General features: G+C 41.9%; 1 protein-coding gene across 3 annotated transcripts in view; it reads left to right on the top strand.

The window, feature by feature from the left end:
• The window catches only part of vps13b (vacuolar protein sorting 13 homolog B), a 297,453-nt gene that overhangs the window by 204,699 nt on the left and 72,227 nt on the right, over positions 1–20,527 (top strand). For all 3 annotated transcript variants that reach the window (XM_087847951.1, XM_087847953.1, XM_087847952.1), the window contains exons 35-38: positions 4,390–4,731; positions 5,386–5,806; positions 6,021–6,158; positions 12,254–12,649. In XM_087847951.1, coding sequence (XP_087704077.1) covers positions 4,390–4,731; positions 5,386–5,806; positions 6,021–6,158; positions 12,254–12,649 — 1,297 coding nt within the window. The remainder of the gene's footprint in view (positions 1–4,389; positions 4,732–5,385; positions 5,807–6,020; positions 6,159–12,253; positions 12,650–20,527) is intronic.

Below are 20,527 nucleotides of genomic sequence, written 5' to 3'. Positions count from 1 at the left end.
AAGTACAGTCGACAGTCACGCCGAAGCACTCGGCATCCATTTGCGAGCTCTAGGGTCACGACCTTCCTTTACCTCTTTGTTGTGGTTCAGTTAAAGTGCATAGCAGGTTGCCTTTGTTATTGAAACAAAGTTTAGTGTGCTAAATGACTGCCTTTGATGCCCTTTCTTGCTCTGCATTATGGCGTACAAAGCAGTGACTTCATATTATAAATGTCTTCCCTCCTCTGTTTTCCTCAAGAAAATAAGCAAGTGAGTTGTGGTTTCTAATGGCATGTGGTAACGTATTATTGTTATTTTGATTAAGATGAGGTATTGCTGCATTGAAGTTTTCCTTCATGTGCACAATAACACAGAGGCCTGCTATCAGCTTTATGCTTCTGGTAAACAAAAGTGGGTAGCACAGCAGGGGCTTAACATATAAACTTTGATGTAGTCAAGATACAGAAGTTAATTTCAATGTAGGCATTTTGCAAGCAAGTAGCTAAACTGAATAGTGCTGTCAGAAAGATTTAGTAATGACTTCCCGTGTTTTTCAATGGGAATTCTACTGGAGTTACAAGAGAACATGGGAAAAATGTGATAAACCATTTTTCTACTAAAAATGCATGAAAAGTGGCTCAGTTCCCTAAGCTGACCTCACCTGGCTGCCATGGCTACTGCAACAGCCTGTCATTCACTGGAGGAATTCAAGCTGAAGCATTTCACTAATAAATCAAGAAATCTCTGTATGCCTCTCTGAGTGCTCTACACATATCTCATCAGCCATTCATCCAGGCTGCTTCAAACGTGGCCAGTGTATTGCTTGGGGATAAAGGAATTTTAGTCTCATTTAGTGCTATTTTTGTGGGGTTTTATCCTGTTGCACCATTTCAGTCTGGGAACTTTTGGGAATCCTTGTATTATACGAACCTGAATGTAGTTGGACTACAGTTTGGATATGTGGCTATTAAATGGGCCGTCTTGAAAGGAATAATAGTCACCTTTGTTACTTGGATCGTATTTATTTTATTCTTTCCTGTCGACTACCATGGACTTCCCTACCATCTTAAAAATCCAGATTTTCATGTTCCCTGATCCCTGATCCCGAATGGCAACTTTCTTTTCATTCATCTGGAAAGCATCAACTGCATATGTGATATTCAAATGTAAAAAGTATGCTGTCATATTTGACTAGCCAGCCAGCACTGTGAACGGGTGGCATTTGGATGATGTGACACTTGCTTCCGAGTGTTAGCCTTTCTTCAGCAAGCTGTTCTGAGTTACACTGATAGAAATGGGGTCAGGAGTCACACAGATGCACTGTGATATGATTGGCACTCAGGAGACTCATGGTTTCACACTTTGGGGATTATCCTTCATTTTCCAGAATGCTCTGCCTGGAGACTCTGATGGGATGACCTCACGATTGGCTGGTGGGGGTTCGGGTGTGGAGGGATGTGTATGTGTGTGTAGTTGCACGTTCATGATCACGATCACCTAAGTTCAGAGGAAGATTGCATTGGGATCTGGAAAGAGCGTTTCCAGTGAAGCCATTATATATTATAATAGAAAGTAATAGCTGGAAAAGGGGATTCCAGCTGGGACTGGTCCTGTAGTTACAGTCAATGTTTGTATTTTAAATTTATTGCCCTCAATAATTGAATAAATTGGTATAAAGTTAATGCATATAGAGGTATATGTTTTCTTTGTATACATGCTGTTTGTTTCCAGTTAGTAGGTACAATAGGGATCTAACTAAGCTGCAAGAAGAAGAAGCAGCAAGTTAAAGTGATTGAATAGCCACTGACTTCATGTGTTTATGCGTACATGTTTGTGAATACACTGATTGAATGCACGAACTTATGAACACTGTGCATTTGGCACGTTTTTTCATTGTCTCTCTTCCTGCGTGGCTCTGATTGTGTTCCCCATCATCCCTTATTCCACTTGTAAGCACATCTAAATATAGACCAAAAATTTGCTTAGGGGGCACTCTGCTAGTAGTGGTGGTTAAAGAGAAGATGGGGTATTTGCTGTAATTGTAAATGCATGTGTACGGCCTACGTTTGGGAAGGGAGAAAAGCATAAAGAGCGTCTGGCAGGTTCTGCTGGCTCGCTCTCTTTCCCAGCTGCTATGCAGCTTATTTGTCCCTTCCAATGTCGGGTGCTCCTCGGAGGGGATGTTTTGCCTTTGCTGAATACCTTTTCAAATACCTCCTTACCTCAATGCAAGTTTCACTCGCTTAACTTAACACACATGGAGACAAGTCCAGGCCCTTTCTGCCTTCTCTCTCCTCCTCATTGCTTGGAAAATCTGACATTTCTACAGAAAAGAAATGCACACATCCTGTCCTCATTATGGCAGAGAAAGGAAGGGGATCTGGCTAGGCCAATCCTATGGAAGCCCCACACATGAGCCCAGTTGAACAGAACAGGCAGGCAGGCATGCTGCTGCGTTTTATATGGCTCTTGTTCTTAGCCTTTGATGACACTGTTTAGAATAGGAAATATCTAATAAGTCAAGTATTTTGTCTAATGTGCTGCCAGTGGGTTTAGTGTTTGCCTGGAGGTCTTGAAACACTATCTCCGCCACAGCAATAATATACATTTAAAATTCTCATTGGAGTGTGTGGAAGGGAGTGATGCAGAGAAAGAGAGGGGGCAGCTGAGAGTACATGCTGTAATAGCAACCATGTGCAGACTGGAGCAGATGAGGGTGGGAGAGAATGGGACACACCTTGGGTCTGTCTCCTGTGTTTTACAATTCATCATGTTTCAAAAGACAGCAGTAGCTAATCGAAACTGACGCTGTTCCTGTTTACATGGATGGGAAACACTGGGGATAGGCCTCAGTCATGGTGTAACTGGTGTTGGAACTGGTGAGTAACTGACTACTCATGCTGCGTCTAACAAACCTGTACAGTATAAGAGGAGGGATTTTTTTGATGTGAAGTAGTCGTCAAACACACCAGACCCACCTTATATGCTTACATGAGACCTGTTTGCATTCTTTCATTTTTTCCTTTTTTCTTACGTCAGCCTCTGCTCCACTTTAACAAAGTGCTTCTGTGTGTTGTGATCCAAACAGTTTTTCTTAGCATCTAGAAATGTTTCCACACATTTGGGAATTTTTTCAAAAAGTCAAATCATTTGGATATTCCAGCTATATATATGTCAGTTCTGGAAACATGTCCAGTAAGGGATTTGGTAGGTAGCATTTAGTTTTAGTTATTTGTCTCATATCTATCCCATGGGAGCTAATGGCAGCTTCTTTGTAGCCTTGGAAGATGGCATTCTTTGGTAGCAGAATAAAGATGCCGGTTTTCATTGTCACTTGAAATCCAGCAACAGTGCTCGCGTTGATTTATATCATCTGTCACTGCAAGCTTTTTATTGCCACAACGGCTGGAACCTTCCCGACATCCGTTAGCTGGAGCCAAGCATAAAATCTCAGCTGCTTCATACACAATACCACAGTAACTACACAAAACATTTTGATTTGCTGGGGTGAGGCTCTTTTTTTGTAGACATTTCCAATATTGTAAGAAGTGCAAAAGGATTTTTAGACCACAGTAAAAAGTCCCAGAGCATGCCTTTAATGTCTCTGTGGCTGTACGATGCTTCCCTTCTTTGGTCAATTTGTCCATGGATTCAATCAAATGAGCTATTTGATTTGTGTTCTCTCATAAAGCCAGGACCGACACAAGAAACTGATTTACAGATTTAAAAAAACAAAACGGCAAATGTTCTCCAGTTTCATTTGCTTCCCTTATCTCCATGGTGATGCTAACACACCAGCTTGCTTTGGTTTGAGATAAGGTCATGTCTTTTATTGCAAACAGACTTCTCTTTTTTAAACCATAATTTTTTTTATCATAAAGTGGTAATTATTATTGTGTATTTACACTCTTTACCTTATAATTTCATGGCTTGCACAGGTTAGTAGCCATACTGCTTACGTTAGCTGCTGATAGATGTTATCAATTTACAAAAAGCAAACATGATAAAGCTAAGTTACATTACCTAGACTTTTATGGTTTTCTTTCTTTGCATGTCAGTGAACAACAGGTCCACCCTTACAAGGGTGGAGGTACTAGTACATCCATCCATCCTCCTCTGCTTATCCAGTTCAGTTGGTTTGCATTCATTCTAGTGATGGATTTTACACTTTTGAAAAATAGCATTTTGGTCTTTTTCAAGTTTTTTAGGAAGTGTGTCAGTGATGGTGCACTGCTGTTTTACTAATCTTTTAATCGCCTTAATTTTCTGCTAACCTTGTTGTGCTCTGGGCAGCACAACGCTCCTATTCTCGTCCTGCTAATGCTAATAACCTTTGCACTTTTTTTTTTTTTGCCAAGAACATATGCATCTGTGTCAACATGGCTTTCCCTTCAATGTATTTATATACAGCTGCGTCGGCATGAGCAGACGCGAGGTGGTCGAGACCCCGTAGCGGGCGCTGACTCTTCATCGCGACACAGTGGGACTGGACAGGACAGCGGCTTCGGCAGCGACAGCGCTCGCATCCGTATTGTGCAAATCGAGCAACAAAGTGGGGCCAGTCACCACTGCATTGCCAGACCCTCCCACAAGTCCACCATTACCAAGAACCTAAGCTTTATCCCCTTTGACATCTTTCTCACCGCTAGTAGGCTGTCTGTGATGACCTATGCTTGCTCCAGCCCTCCAAAGGCAATTCCCTCTCTGTCGGATACTCCTGGCACACCGGAAAAGATGCAGCCTGGGGATAAGGTAAATAATAAAAGCTTGTCACATGGAAGCTCTTGCACGCATCAGTTTCTGGATCTCTTTGTTATCCACGTGTCGAGAATTATAATAGAAAACATGTACGATAGCATGCAGTGTTATTATGTTATTATAAGAGTTATAATGTTTGAGTTTTACAGCAGGTTGATTTTGTACAGTTGTCTAATTGAAAATAGAATTTGTAATTATTTTGTGTGTCTGATAAAAGTAGTTTCATACAGTCTAAATTATAACAACTCAATTTAATATAGTGCAACATGGACCATCAATGCTCATCTGTCCACATAATAACATTAATATACTGTGTGTGTATTTATGCTGATAAATCATTTCAAAAGATTCCCACAGTCTAAGCAGATGTGGAACTCAAAGACATCTGGGCACCAGTTCAACATAAGCCCACTCAAGATAGAAAAGCAAACAAACAACCGTGTTGTGCATTTGGAGCTGATAAATTAAACTTGCTCACATCTACACAGAGTGCACATTATGTTTTTTGGTTCAAGTTTTTATAAGCAGCACCAAACAGCCCAATTTGATATGTATAAGGTCAACAGAACCAAAGTAAGATCCTCAAATTCCAGTGATTTCATAGGAATCCTGCTGCAGTAGTAAGAAATTCCTTTTTATCTGATTCAGGTTGGAAAGAGTGCCCTCAACCAGCCTGAGACCAGCCTCCAGTCTGAGTCACATTCAGCCTCGGCATCCCCAACTCCAGATCTGCCTCCAGCTACCCAGAGTTCACTTGCTGGCTTGACTGCTGAGGACATCCTCAACAGCAACACCTCCCAGCCGGCCTCTCCACTGCTGAGAGGCAGCCTGCTCTCCCTGGATGGCCTGCCTACTCCGACACGCTCCTCAGCCCGTCAAGCACTTGGTGTAACCATAGTTAGGCAGCCTGGGAGAAGAGGGGCTGGCGACCAGGTGTTGGAACCCCTCTTGTACCTACAGGTGATGCAACCTTCTGCCCTTCTCAGCTGTCACCACCGCAAACAGAGGATGGAGCTGTCTGTGTTTGATGTGTCCTTAAGAGGAGTAGCTGCTGACTACAAGTGTCTAGGTGAGAGAGATAAGTAAATATGTTCCACTGATTGGCTGGGGATACTTTTAAAGGGTAAATGCTGTAGATTTAACTGTAGATCCTGGACAAATTGACTTCCATCTCCCCCCATGAGTCATATTCACTCAAACTACTAAATGTGAAACTTCCTGATGTTGACATGTATGACCTTTTATTTTTCTATTCATGTTTTTATCTGCCTCGCTTTGTTCAGACCCAGGAAAGACTCTACCAGAATCTCTGGACTACAATGTGTTTTGGCTGCAGACAGTAGCAGGAGAGGTGGACAGTAAAACGGGGATTCCTCCCCCTCTGCTCTGCCTCCAGATTAAAGATTTCTTAAATGGACCAGGTGGGAATCGTGCACACACGCACACACTTTTGTGTACTCATGCAAAAAAGGTGGGTGGGATTTAACAAAGGGGGGCAGGTTTTTTTGGGGTTTTTTTTACACTGGTCCCAGTAGGTTTGGATGGCTTCTTTCCCTCAATATATGAAATCATCATTCTGTATTTACTTGGATTTAAATTTGTTTGATGATCCCAAACATTTAAGTGGCACAAAATTCAGGGGCTAAATACTTTGTCACAGCGCTGTATTTTAGTTAAAACAACAACATGCTTCATTTTTAGCACTGACTTGCACAAAATCCTCTGCTGTATAATACCATCCAAAAATCCAGTTTCAGCTCTGGGTTCATTTTAGTCACTTTACTTTTATCCATAAGTTCTTGTTTTTCTTTCTGTGTTTAGTCTTATAACAGCAGTTCAAACTGTCATCCTTAAACTCAGCAATTTCACAGCCAGTTTTCTATATACTGCACACGAGTAAACACACGTGTGAGCACGTGATGAGAAAGTTATAAGTAACCTTATGGATGTTTGCTTCAGAAAGCCACTGATATCGCAGGTGTCCGTAGTCTCATGCTTCTTTGAATTTACCTGTCACTGTGTTTGGTTCTCTATTTTTAGCTTGATATGATATCCATATGAGTAGCTTTAAGCTAAGGTTTTTGACCTAAGGGTGTGGTTGACATTCTACACAAATACAAGAGCAATAAATAAAAGTGTGAGTGGGCCTTTGAGTCTCAGTGTGCACAACCTTTTTATCCCTGTGAGTGTGTGTAGGCGCAGAACATCCTCCAGAGTTCAGCTCCCTGAACCCAGGCCAGATGTTGCAGATGCATACGCACTGACACCTAACTACAGACATACTTTGACATATAGCCCGTCTTTCTTCCACATGCATACAATCATGAACATATACTGTGCGTGTATACAGGGAGCACAGGATGGACTGTAGGTGTTATTGATGATAGTTTAGCAAAGCATATCACTCCCTTGCTCCCACACACTTTACTTCCTGCTGTCAGCTGAAAGCCCTTAGCTGCTCTGTCCACCTAGAGGCCCACAACACAATACAATGCAGCTCTATGTACACCCCAACAATCACACAGTACAAGCAAACACAACCAGATCCATCAGTGACGCCACTAACCAATGAGTGAGACCTTTACACAAGTCCAGATTGCATAACTGTTTTAAAAGATTTTAAGGTATATGGTAATAAATGATACTTCACAGTATGTACATTAAGGAGTGGAAAGAGTAACATTGGTATGCTTTAATCTGTCTGTGGAAACGGGTAAGAAAGAGGAACAGTTATCGCTCAGGTGCATGGTGGATTAAATAGATTCAGTTTATTTGTTTATTAGGTTATTAAAAAGTGTATATGGCTCAGTGTAGATTTATTTATAGAAGCCCTGTCCTTTTCACTGAACAGAGTTATGTCTCTAATGATAATTATACTGTAGTTATATCTGATGCCTGAGTGCAGCTGAAGTGGAGATGCCAATAATGTGAAATTACAGTCAGGTGTTTCCCTTGAACTAATAAAGCGATGAGCTATCTCTCTCTCTCAGTAGGATTAGCTGCATCACAATCACTCACATTCATTCTCTTTACACACAAACACACACACACACAAAACCATACCACATGACTCAGACAGGATCCAGGCTCAGTGTGAGGTTGCTCCGGGTCAGGCTCTGCTGGAAATTTCGAGAATTGACCACACATGCTACTGGTTCTTCCTCACCCCTTCAACCACACAGTCACACACTCCGACACATGCATCCATACACACACTTTCAGCTTTGTGTTGTTTAGTTGGATAACCCTCTGGGGAAGATAATTATCGTCTTCAAGGTCGGGGGAGAAAAGGAAGAAGTTACACAGAGCAGAAGAATCCCAATACCGGAGGTTGTTTTTGTAGAAGACCGTTATTCACAAAATGTTTGGACGGGACACTGACAAATTATTTTCTAATTCATGAATGAATCACTAAGTAGTTCAAGAAATGCCTTGACTACGATTGACTAGCTGAAAACTGGATTATGAAGAACAAATGCATTTAGCCTTTTATTCATTTTTCCTCCTGTTGTTTTTACAGGTGATTTATTTGTGTGTAAGTCTCTGTAACTATGTGGGTGCTGCTATGTGTATCATGTTTGGCGGCCCCGACTTTAATTTGACAGTTCTTCACATTTAATTTATCTCAGCCCAGCACAGACGGAGAGAAGACAGCCGTGAGGCCACATCTTGCTGTGTGTTTACAGCAATATGCTCGCAATTTCAGCAGCATTTATTCAGCAAGACCAATCAAAGCGGCCCTCCCAAGGATGCTGAGTGGGAAACACTTGTAACATGTGTACTGTAAACTGGATGGTGTTTCAGCATTGACCCCCACTCAGCAGCTGCTCATCAAATACATGCGCGCGCTCACATAAACACAACTAATGCCGATGCTTACAGAACGTCAGCCTTTTCAGAACTACTTGAGTTCAAGGCTTGACCAGTGGAGACATAGACGATAAAGTCCTGAGTGGATCGGGGGGTTTTTCAACTCGAGCAGTAACCAGTGAGCACACAAATACGCATACTTTCCCTCCCTGCTCATTTTTTGTTAGTCATGTCCAGAATCGTAACTGCTACCACTCAAAGTCGAGATTCGCCTTTCCTCTGTAAAGAAGGAGCAGGTGATAGATTAGCTTGAACAAATTGGAAACACTGCTCTCTGTCCCTGGTTTCTGTCAAACCAGAGTTTGTAGAAATGTTGTCATTTACTGTATACAAGGGTGTGCCCCTCCGAACCATCCAGACCCTCTCTGATTCAAGTCATCTGAGTGACTTTTTTGTAATGTTGGGAAGCAACAGGTACCCCCCAAAATATTGTTTGCCCTTCCGAACCCAGAAGGAAACACATGCCCTTCACATACAGGCCCCGCGTAATTTGACACATTGCCACCTGTGTCAGACACAGGCTTTCCACTGTCAAGTGTCAAGCATGAAAGTCAGCTAGAGAATTCAGAGGGGAGGGGGTGGGAATGAAAACAATGTTTCTGGTGGTTACGCATAATCACATATACCAACGCCAGGTTCAAAGTGGGGACAGCATCACACGTGACCTCACCAAAAAGCCACAGTAACCTGGGTAGTAAAACGTATTTGATCTCCCACACTACTCTGCAGAGGGGTGTGTGTGTTTGTGCGTGTGTGTATACCTCTGTTAGACCTTGATCTTCCACTTTCTCCAGTGCTAATAGAGGCTGACACCTGAGAAGGGCCAGTCTGTGAGTCCCTGCAGCCTGTTCACATTAAGGCCTGTTATTTAAAAGTATGCGAGCACCACCTTTCAGCCTTCAGGCTGGACGTTTGCTCTTTGCACAAGCCTTCTACTGACAGTCGCCAGTTTAAAATATTTGTTACATTCAGGGCAAACATCAGAGTGTTTTCAGCTAAATCATTCGTATATGTGAATCTCATTGCTGTTAATGTACTTTTTTCAGTGCCCTTGCTTGGTGACAAAGGTTTCACCACATTTCTTTCAATATTTATATTTCTTGCCTTAAAAAAGAAAATCCCAGTCACCCATGGCCCCTGCTGGCACGCTGCTGGCAGTTTAAAATAAGAGTGACATTTATGTTTTTCCTTCACTTTACAGTATATATGGTTGAGGGAAGTCTTTATCGGATGTCACATCTTAATCCATAAATACAGAATTTACACTTTAGTCTGTAAAACCTAAAAGCCTTTCTTTCCCTCTTGAGGTTAAAGTTTCCTCTTTTTATGTCATCTTTGCCTAGTGAAATCACATGTTCCTACATCTGTCTCTGTTTCTCACAGATGATCAGCTCTAGAAAAGAAAAAAACACGTTTTGTTCGATATGTGGAAATTTGATTAACTTTTGCAAAAAAAACACTGGAGGCTGTACAGATGCTGTGGCTGTCTCTTCACAGTACTAAACCCTGATAGATAGCAGTGGCCTGTAATCATTTCACACTATAAAAAGGAGGAAACTTACTCTTTTTCCCACCATTCCTTAAGGAATGCTTAAATATAGAAATGGAAATTTAATATTTAACAATAAATTTTCATACATTATGACATCCTGGTTACGAGCAAGAGGGAATTTATTCACTTTTCTTTAAAATCTAACTTTTCTTTAAAAGTATATAAAGGTAATGCACAGTTTAGTGGAATACTTTGTTGATCATCGTTATTTAAAAGGTTAGTACCTTATTTCAGACATGGGCCTTACATGCAAGAAGGATAACTTCGAGTTCCAGTCTAAAAGGTCTGGGTTACAGGTAGCCGTATCGACTTGCACTACTCAGTTTGAGTTGGTGAGTTTCAGATTAGTGAAAAAAATAGAAATACCTTGCCATCACTCCAGATCTGCCGTTGGTGGGGGGATAGGACCGGTAGGGTGTAGAAAGAAACTTTGGGAGTGAGTACAATGATAATGAGTACCAGGTCTCCATGTGCCGGGAGCCAGGCCATGGCACTAGCTCTGGCTGGTTGATCAGGGACATCTTTACTTGATTACAGGGATGGGTTGATTAGGTTGTGGGTGGAGGAAGAGTAAAAGATAGAAATGACTGAGCAAGAGAGAAGAAGCAGAAAGATGGCTTACATGAAACAGACGTGGAGAAAATGGATTGGTGAAGTAACATGGGAAGGGGAACGGAGGAACCTGGATGAACAGCTGCGTACAGCTATTTATTTCACCACTGTAAAGTTTCCTGGTGATAAGTCAAGTGGAAATGATAAGCTACATTGCACAGCAAATTCCACCTATCCTTCCTCCAGCTCGTCTCTGCAGTTATCCTTCCATTTGACCATGTGCTTTACTTCCGCTGAATTAAAATAGAAAGTATCCCAAAGGCAGATTCAGTCTGTGTGTGTGTGTTTTGGCCTTTCACTCTTGGCAGTGTTCCCGCTCATGTCATTTAGTGCTCTTACCTGGAGAGGAGGTAGACAGGGGGCCTAAAACCCTTAAGAGGCTGTAAACACTGGGGCCTTGATGAGACCATGAAAAACAGCTGCACTAGTTTTGGTTTGGGTTTTCTTTTTTTTGGGGGGGGGGGAGCTTCCCTCTCCCATCATCATGAGCAAGTGGAAAAATGGGATAATGGAAGTGGTGTAAAACGGCATTGAGTTAATTCATGTGTCTCTGTATATTCCAGTCAAGTGTTTGAAGGCTGCAGAGCACCAGAGAGTGAGAGAGAGATTGAACAGGAGAGAGTGGTCTCAGATTTACGCGGCTGGCACGAAGAAAACATTCTCTTCTGCTATTCCGCAGTGTCACATTAGGATGTTACAACGAGACAATCAGGGACTTGTGCGTGCATATGTGTCCATCTAAGACGAGGAGAAGAAAGAGATTGAGACTGGGCCCAGCTGTCCTTTTAACAGTTTGCATGCAAAGTTGAGTGATTAGAAGAGAGAAGTTTGATTTATGAGACACAGCACCGTTTAGTATCCCATGGGTCAGATAGCTGAAAATCTGCTCAGTGGGACATTGATGAAGCCTGCCTTGTCTTAAAGCTCCCAAATGGATTTTATCCAATTTATGATGTTTTTCCAAATTTCAACAGCAGGTTTTAAAGACCAAAGACCACAGCCAACAGTGAATTTATTCAATTTTAGTTCCCATTTTGACATAGTTTAAGAGGCCCTGCTCTACAATTGGACAAGCCTAAATTGTTACTATATTATAAAAATATATACACATATATGTGTGTGTGTGTGTGTGTGTGTGTGTGTGTGTGTGTGTGTGTATGCAAACAAAACACACAGATTCCCATAGAGATCTAGTTAGTCTGTTTCCATCAGGATGTATTTTTGTTTTTTCTGACTAATAAGTTATGTTTTTATTACTTGCTCAAACACTTTGCTCTCTCTGCTTCCAGCCCAGTTTTCTGTATCACTCAGCACTTCATAAATATAAGTCAGGATGTGCACAAGCACATGTCCACAGAGGGCGTTGTTGTTTGTAAAGTTTGCTAACAGCACAGATTGACTAACACTCTTTAATTTTGTATTTAATTTTATTTTTTTATTTTTTGCTTTGTTGTCTGTCATCTGTTTTTTTTCTCTCCACAGCTGAACTGAACATGGAGTTATCACGTCCCTTGAAAATCAGTCCCACTTTGGCAAAGCTGGAGCAGGCCAAAGCTTACCTGAATAAAATCCTACCGAACTATACATGGGACAGCTCAAGTAAACCACCGTCTGCTTCCTCCACCCCTCATTCTTCCCCTGCAAAGACACTTCACAGGGCCTTTCCTCCTCGTGCAGACAAACAGCATCAGGCCTCAGCCCTGGGTAAAGCCAGCAGTGTTGGGGCGCTGGCACTCACCTTTCACAAGGTTTCTCTTCGGACTGCTCAGATTTTAGTGGTTATGGAGACTGACACTCATCCAATGAGGCCCAGCATGACGGTATCAGTGTCAGCCATGGCAGGAAGTCTGAACATGAAGCCAGGGTCTAGGATAGAAGGTGAGTAAACCTGTTTTTTTTGGGGGGGGGGTTATTACAGGAACCAGAGGGACCAGCAGTGAATGTGCATGTAATGTTTGGTTACCAGGGTAACCCCTGTTCTCTAATATCCAAGCAAGGTATCTTATGATGGGAAGCGCATTTCAACATGACCATGAAAGCTTCACTAACTTGTCTAAGACGAACTAATGACTTCTAGGATTTTGAAAAATCTTTCAAAGTGATTTTTTTGTTTTGAACCACACACCTCTCTCTCTGAACTGATCCCACAAACTGTTGAAGGGAGGTGAATAAACAGGAAACAATGAGGGAACTTGTGCTCTTCCTTGACTATGAATGGGGAAAACATTGTTAGCTGTTACACAGCTTAGAGTAGAACGAAGCATCTTCCTCACGCTGCTTCTTTGGGGGAGGAAGGAACAATAAATAATCCATCGAGTGCTCAGGGCATGGATCTCCATGAGTGCTGCCTGCTGTGCTTCTGGCAGCAACCACAGTTCATATATTGTGTGTCATTTGTTTCCCTCCAGAGGAAGGGATGATGGCTTGATGCAGCAGCAGGGGTGGTGACAACGCCAGTGAAAGATGTTTAACTGTAATACTGTTGTGTTTGTGGCCAGTAGGACACTTGCTCCTCAGGGGACTGAACACTACTTTCCAGCCCCCTGAAGCCTACATTGTTGAAGTCTACATTGCACTCTGTCGTTGTGAAGACCGGGAAGGCCGGCAGTGGTTCTTACGGTGTGACTTTGTGGGGAAGGCAAAGGTCAAAAGCATCACCGTGCTTCTTCCTCAAGTCACTACCCTGCACAGTGGTTACTGCCTCCCCTAAACAACTCCTTAGCACATGAAAGCTCATATGGGGAATCCATATTGACTTGCTTGTCAAGCAGGCTGGAGAGATTGAACTACAGTGATTTCTCTCCTACTATGATACAGCCATAGTCCTACATTGAAACCCAGAGAATCAGCTCAATAACAACACATATCTTCTCCCAAGTTGTAGTCATCCAGTGGGAGGCTTATGTCCTGAAACAATTCAACCTAATAAGCTGAGATCAGGGTGACCATATCAGTACATGGAGGCTTTCAAACATACCACGTTACTTGGGAAGGATGGCTCCTTGATGTGAATGTGAATTGATGGTTTAGGTGGAGATGATGTGAAGGTGATAGATCACTGGGCAGAGGGAGAATAGAATCCTCCTCATCCTCGTCGCTATTGTCTCTGAGGGGATCAATCAACAAGCTCAACTTCTTCTCTGCGTTCCTCTCTGGAGTCGAGGAGCTGCTTGGAAAGACAAAGAAATTTGGTCTCTGAGTCTTCGAACATGTCCACCCAGCTAGTGTCAGCGGAGTTTGGTTTGTCACTGGGCTTTGCCACAGTACTGGAAAAGCAGGAATTTGCTTTTGAGGCTACCGACACTTGCAAACAGCGCTACAGGGTTCTTCCTATCATTGCATGGTAATGCTCATAAGAGATGGAATCTGTTAGCGATGGTGCATATTTGACACCCATACAGGCGATGTAGAGGTGACGGGAATTTTTCCCTAAGATGGTCAACCCGCACGAAGTCCCTAAACTTAGCAAGAGTGGCTTTTCCCTGAGAGGATCTACCAGTAGTCAGAAGCACTAATGCTCAACTTTGACAGCTAGCGAAACAGCTACACAAACACAAGCTCACCGGATGTACTACCTGCAACAATTCAAGAAGCAAATTAATTTTTGTAAGAAAAATATAATTACAGCATAAAAAAAAACTAATCCTGAAACCAAAAAAAACACAATTAGGGACTAGATTGACAGTAGCGCCTGTGAACAGTTAAATTAATAATCCTTGTCCAAGTCTGCTGAGGAGCTCTAGCGATCTTACCAGGAAGAAAACAAGAATGTCTGGATTGGGGCCAGAGGCTATTAGAAAGGGAGTTGGCGAATCCTGTGTCCTTGAAGTGATTGGTCTGTTTTAGACATACTTGATGGTAATGGAGCTTCTGTGATTGATGACACTATAAGGTGCTTCTCATAGTGGGATAGCGATTGATGTTTGAATTAAAGCTAATGGGTAACAGTTTAATGGTATTGCCTAAGCACAGTTTACATTGTGAACATGGAAGTTAAGTAGGAAAACAGAACTGTGAGTCATAATTTTGCAGATTGCTAAAAATGGGCTTGGACCTTAAATGACTCATTGTTACATGTTCTTTTTGTGAAAACTGAAAAACATCAAACTCGTGATGTGATCCATTTCATTCTGCTATATTTCAAGATATGGCTACTTGCTTCAAGGAAATTCTTGAAACAGGTGGAGCTATGTTGGAAACATCTGTCATGACTTCACCCTGTTTGGCAGAAGTAACCAAAATTTAAGACTCTGTAATACTCTGTACATGTACATGCTTTTCTGTGGCGTGTCATTTGTGTAGTACCCGAACTCAGCATTTGGGCCAAGAGAGCAATGAATCCAGGCACCTTGAAAATACAGTACAGTTGCAAAGTGCTCCAGATATCCTACACAAATGTAGTATAGAACAGATTGTTCATTCATGTGCTCACCTCGATTACATTTTTTATTCCTTCAAATTAAAAAATATGCCTGAAGTGCAATATGTTTAATTCAACACCAAAAGCCTAAACCATTGTTTTGGTGAGTGTGCCTCTTTGTCACTGCATACCAATAGTGAAAGTATTTTCTTTCCATGCTTGTTGTATGATGTCTTTGCCTGTTTGGAAGGTTTTACATTCTGTCATTTACTCCCAGTGATGAACACTGGGAATCAGATCGCACTGTTGCTTCTATTATTATTTGGAATATTGTTGTTTTTTACATGTGCGAGCAAAGTCCTCATCTGCCAACAACAGGGTTTGACAGTAAACTGTGAAGTGAGATGTTTGTGTTAGTCTTGGGTCTAAAGTTGTAGGACTGGGTGTATTTGATTACGTGGGTATGTGTGCATTTGGACATGAGAGAGACAGTTTTTTTCACGCAGTTTTGTATGAATGTGTTTGAGGGCATGATGTTTGTTTTTGTGCTAGAACCAAACCCTGCCTTCATCAACACTGACTATTATCCAGGAGGCTTCACGGTGTTTCCATTATGACAATCAGAACCGCTAATGCTAATGTAAATTAAAGAGCTTCCAATTTCTTTGTGCAGCTGGGTGTGAGCCGGCACACTATAACAGATGATGAGGGATTTTTAGTTTGTTTTTCACTTTTGCTGTTTCTTGGCACGTCTTCTAAATTGGACAGTAGATGGAAACAGAAGGATAAAATAGGTGGGGGGGATTAAGGGGGAGGAGATGGCATGCGACGTGCTGGAGATGAAGACTTTCTCATTATCATTCAGGTAGATGTTTTTGTACCTCTGTGCCCTGAGCGGCACGTCCTCTGTTTACTGGGGCTGCAGAAGAACGAGGACAAGCTGAAACAAGGCTCCCTAAGTGCCTGCATCTGTTTTACAGATGTTGTTATATAGGGTTACTTCAGATAAAATGATTGTCAAAAATGTTAATTAAAACCTCAAACAATTTGCACTTTGTTTACTCGAATCTGCATAACTGCACGGTGACACAATACTCAGCAGTGCTGCCCTGAACTGATTTTCACCAGCTTTCAGCTTTCATCCATCTTTGATGTGTTGACTTTGATAAACACAGTTGAAACTGTGTGTGCAAGGCAGTGGAAACAAAGCAGTTTAGAGACAATAGCGCTAGTATGAAAGCTAATCCCGTCCCACTCACTGTGCTTTTGAATGACTCTACTATTTATAGTTATTACTCTTTCTTTTGCACTCAGTAATACGTTTCAAGAGATCCGTTCATAATAGTTCTTTGATTTGTTTACTGTAAACACAGGAAGTACAGATTGATTTGCCGCGAACTGTCTTTTCATGAGTATTGTTTTCTCCACAATTACCAGCACACTGAAAGCAAGCCATTAGAGCCTGACTTGATGCAAATAAAAAATATGGGGATCAGGACCACTGGTGTTTATTGACATCCACTGGGTTATTCATCCTCAGTTTGGCTCTAAACGTCTTGAAATACTGGTTGTTGTTACGCCTCGAAAAACATAACCTCATGCGCGTCTGTTCCGAACAAGACATTATAACAACTGCCATAAAACTAATGCTGTCATCATGTATGGCAGACGTTTTACTCAACTCCTCTTACATCATATCTGAGTGCTTTGTGAAATACCTGAGACATCTTAGATCCTCTGTACAGATCTTATTAAAGACTGATATTTCATTTCAGCGCCTTTTCTCAGAGCACATGCTGAGCCATGATTTGAGTAAGACTTGGGAAGTTTACGTGGCACTAAATGCCTGTAAAGAGCCTCTTGTTTATATGGGGTAAGACATTAAAGCAAACTGAATAACATGTTTATCTCACCCAGTTGCATGCGGATTTTTTTTTCTTTTTGTTTACTTGACAACTTAAGCACACTTATAGATCACAACACACACGGCTTTTTTCCCCCATGGGTTTCTTCACATAGCGTTTCCAGATTTGTTGCCACTGAAAGGAGACAAACTGTCTCCAATTACACAGACTGATCACTAGTGACATTAGATGTATCTGCTGACTTTTAGCCTTAGCTGCACTGCCTCCATCACTCACCACTCTGGCCTACTCTGTGCCTTGGAAAGCGAATACCTTGGAATTTTCCAAAGATAAAGGTTGGGATTCCCATTCTGTAAGGTTGAGCCTTTGAGCTGCCACAATAAGTCAGCAGGAATGACCCCCCTGGGAGTAGCTGAACATGAGAGATGTAAGACAGGAGAATGTAGTGCGACTGCTTCTACAGTATGTATTACTACTGTTGCTGCTGTTGTTGCTGTGCTGGTCCTCAGTGGCAGGCTAAGACTGATGGAGCAAATCCTGAGCAGACCTCACGTTGAGGCCTGTGTGTGTAAGGAGAAACGGGAGAGGGAGGAAGTGGGAGGGAGAAGTTGCGAAAGAAGAGAAGCAAGGGGTGTTGAGGATAAAGTAATAGAGGGAGAATAAAGTTAAAGCAGATTAATTAAATCAGGAACAAGGGAGTTGAGAAAAGAGCTTGTTGGAAATGGATTGAGAAGATAGGCCATAAGGCCATAAGAGAGAGGCATAAGGCACATGTAGACATATATAAGAGAGGACAGGGAGGCCACACTGTGTCCAGTGCAAGATCTCCCCAATATTTGTCATTGCGCTCACCTTATCCTACCCTGTCTTCATCATCCATGCAACATCTGGGGCTCTGTACCTGGTCTTGGCAACCCCCTCTCTGCCAGGGGACAAGATGGAGAGAGAGGGGATTAGGTTGACAGTGAGGTGTGTTACCAGATCCTGTGTTAATGAAAAGCAAGTGGAAGCCCCGCATTCCTCCCTCCATCCACGAATCACCACTCCCCAAGGTAGGGGGGCATTTGTAGTTCAATGAAAGAAAGAAAGGAGGTGTGCAAAAGAGAGAGAACAGATGTCTTGGGGTCCATGAAACAAGACCCTCCCTAATCTCTCAGCTCTCTGACTGCTCATAGAGTGCCCCTGATTTCCTAAGAATGCACACACCCACACGTCCATAGACCCTGTTCCTATAGCGTGCTTTATTTTTGCGCATACAGGCTAAGTTTTCCTCTCAATCCCTTTCTTGTGTGGACCTCCAGCTTCTTCTTCCCTGCGTTTTACTCCAGCGCACTTGTAAATGAAAAATTCTTATTGTGAAACAAAGCGAAAGCTACCCATTGTTTATTTATGTCCTGTCTTTATCTTTCAGTTCAAGTTTTATTTTGTTTCTTTGGCCAATCTTTGAATTATGATCATGTCAGTTTGTTTACTCTGCTGAAAGAAAGCCACTCTCGTCCATCTATCACTTTATTTCTGCTTCAGTGGTCAGGAAAGAGCAGCTGAGTTAAGCCAAGCCAAGAAAAGATTTATATTTATCTGCTGTGATTTGGCACGCTCACTATACTAATAAATTATTTTCAGCACATTAATAACAGAAATACTATGTCACAGAGAAGACGTGAGGAAGAGGGGTCCGCTCTGTTGAGGTATTTACCTCACATTTCTGCTTGATGCTGATCTTACATTGTTATTGACATTAAATGGAAAAGGTTGATATTTAGGTGATATTAGTTTAATAAGACTCAGTCATCATTAAAACCATGATTTCTGAGTCCACCGGCTTATCATCTAATGTGCCTGCTTTTGTACACACATGTTGATACTTGCACTTTTCTACAGGTAAAAGTATTTTACAACTATCAAAACTTTGAAATCTTCCAACAGGGACTGTACAAAATGTTTGGTTCAAAACAAGCTCCTCCAGCTTTCTAGAGAGAAAAAGTACTTTCCTAATAAATCCTAGTAAGAAAGTACCGTTACTCTCTTAAAAAGCTCTTTTGTAGTACTTTCTAGGAGTGTTTTTTTAATGTATACTCAGTGCCCAGCTGTTAGTGATACATTTTACATTTTTCGATTATAGAGAAAGATAGACTAAGTCAGCGGTCCCCAACCTTTTTTGCGCCACGGACCGGTTTATGCCCGACAATATTTTCACGGACCGGCCTTTAAGGTGTTGCGGATAAATACAACAAAATAAAACTCGTACCGGTACCGAAAAAAAAGAACATTTATTCATAACACACGTGAAAAGACCCAGGAAAACCGAGTAAACGATAAAAACGATAACAAAATAACGCTGAAAACTGATAAAAACCCTGAAAACTATACATTTCACACCTGAGCCTCAACTCTCGCGGCCCGGTACCAAACGACTCACGGACCGATACCAGTCCGAGGCCCGGGGGTTGGGGATCGCTGGACTAAGTAACTGTAAGAGAAAGCAAGTGTACATCTTCATGAATAAGGTAAATTACTATTCATACAGTTGTTGCTTTATATCTTTTATTACTCGCCATTAGTTTGCCACACAACTCTTTTTTTAAATTGTTCTACTTCTGTTCATATCCAACCAACACACACACACACACACACACTCACACATGGACACATACCATTGGAGTAGCCAAAGAAAAAGAGGCATTTCTTATTGAGTTACATTTGAAAGCATCCATACGGAGCCCGAAGCTGTTTGAAAAAGATTTCTCAAAGTCAGCTTAAAACCTGATAATTTGTCAGAACCCAGCCTTAGGCTGGCTAAAACAATATCATGTAATAAAAATTCCACTTTTAGGGGAAAAAAACATTCTGTGTATGTCGCACATAGACTTAGCTTCATATGTAGCGTTCTTCTGAGAAATTACATTTAGTGTTGGAATAAATGCATATCTTGCATACACGATCTGCTTACGCCTTGCAGCTCTCATTGAACCCATATTTACTCTATTTGTAATGGCTTGGCTGACATGCAGCTTTTTGCACTGAGCTATTTTGGCCGATAGCGTCCCCTGCTACAAAACCAGTTTCCTCTAGTGTCCTATAGTGGTCTTGTGGTGAGTGAGTAGTGTATTTCTGTGGTGAGTGACAGTATATTACTCCTATTACTCTTACCATCCCAGAAGGTCTTCAGGGGCCTCTCCTGGTTATGTAATGACTCCTTTAGGTTTCTTCTAATTGATACCAGCACGTCGCTGAGTATAAATCAGCCAGGCAGTGGTCAGATAACGGCTGCCAGGGAGAAACCAACATGGTAAATCAGTCTCCGATCCTATCTAATCTATCTAATGTTTGCCAGAGATGTATTTCACTTCAGGAAGATTTCTACCCAACCTTTTCCCCACCACCCACTTGGTTCCTCAAGTGTCATAGGTTGTGCATTTGCCTGCAGTGTGTGTGTGTGTGTGTGTGTGTACGTGTGTACTACTTTACTAATCTACTAGCAGTGAAAGCATTAGGTACAGAAATCCAAATTAATTCTCAACGGGCTTTGTT

This window comes from Neolamprologus brichardi, chromosome 11, assembly GCF_056152115.1.
Source record: "Neolamprologus brichardi isolate AB-2024 chromosome 11, ASM5615211v1, whole genome shotgun sequence".
NCBI classification, from domain to species: Eukaryota; Metazoa; Chordata; class Actinopteri; order Cichliformes; family Cichlidae; genus Neolamprologus; species Neolamprologus brichardi.
The sequence above is the reverse complement of the archived record's forward strand: the minus strand, read 5'-3'. Positions and strand labels throughout refer to the sequence as shown.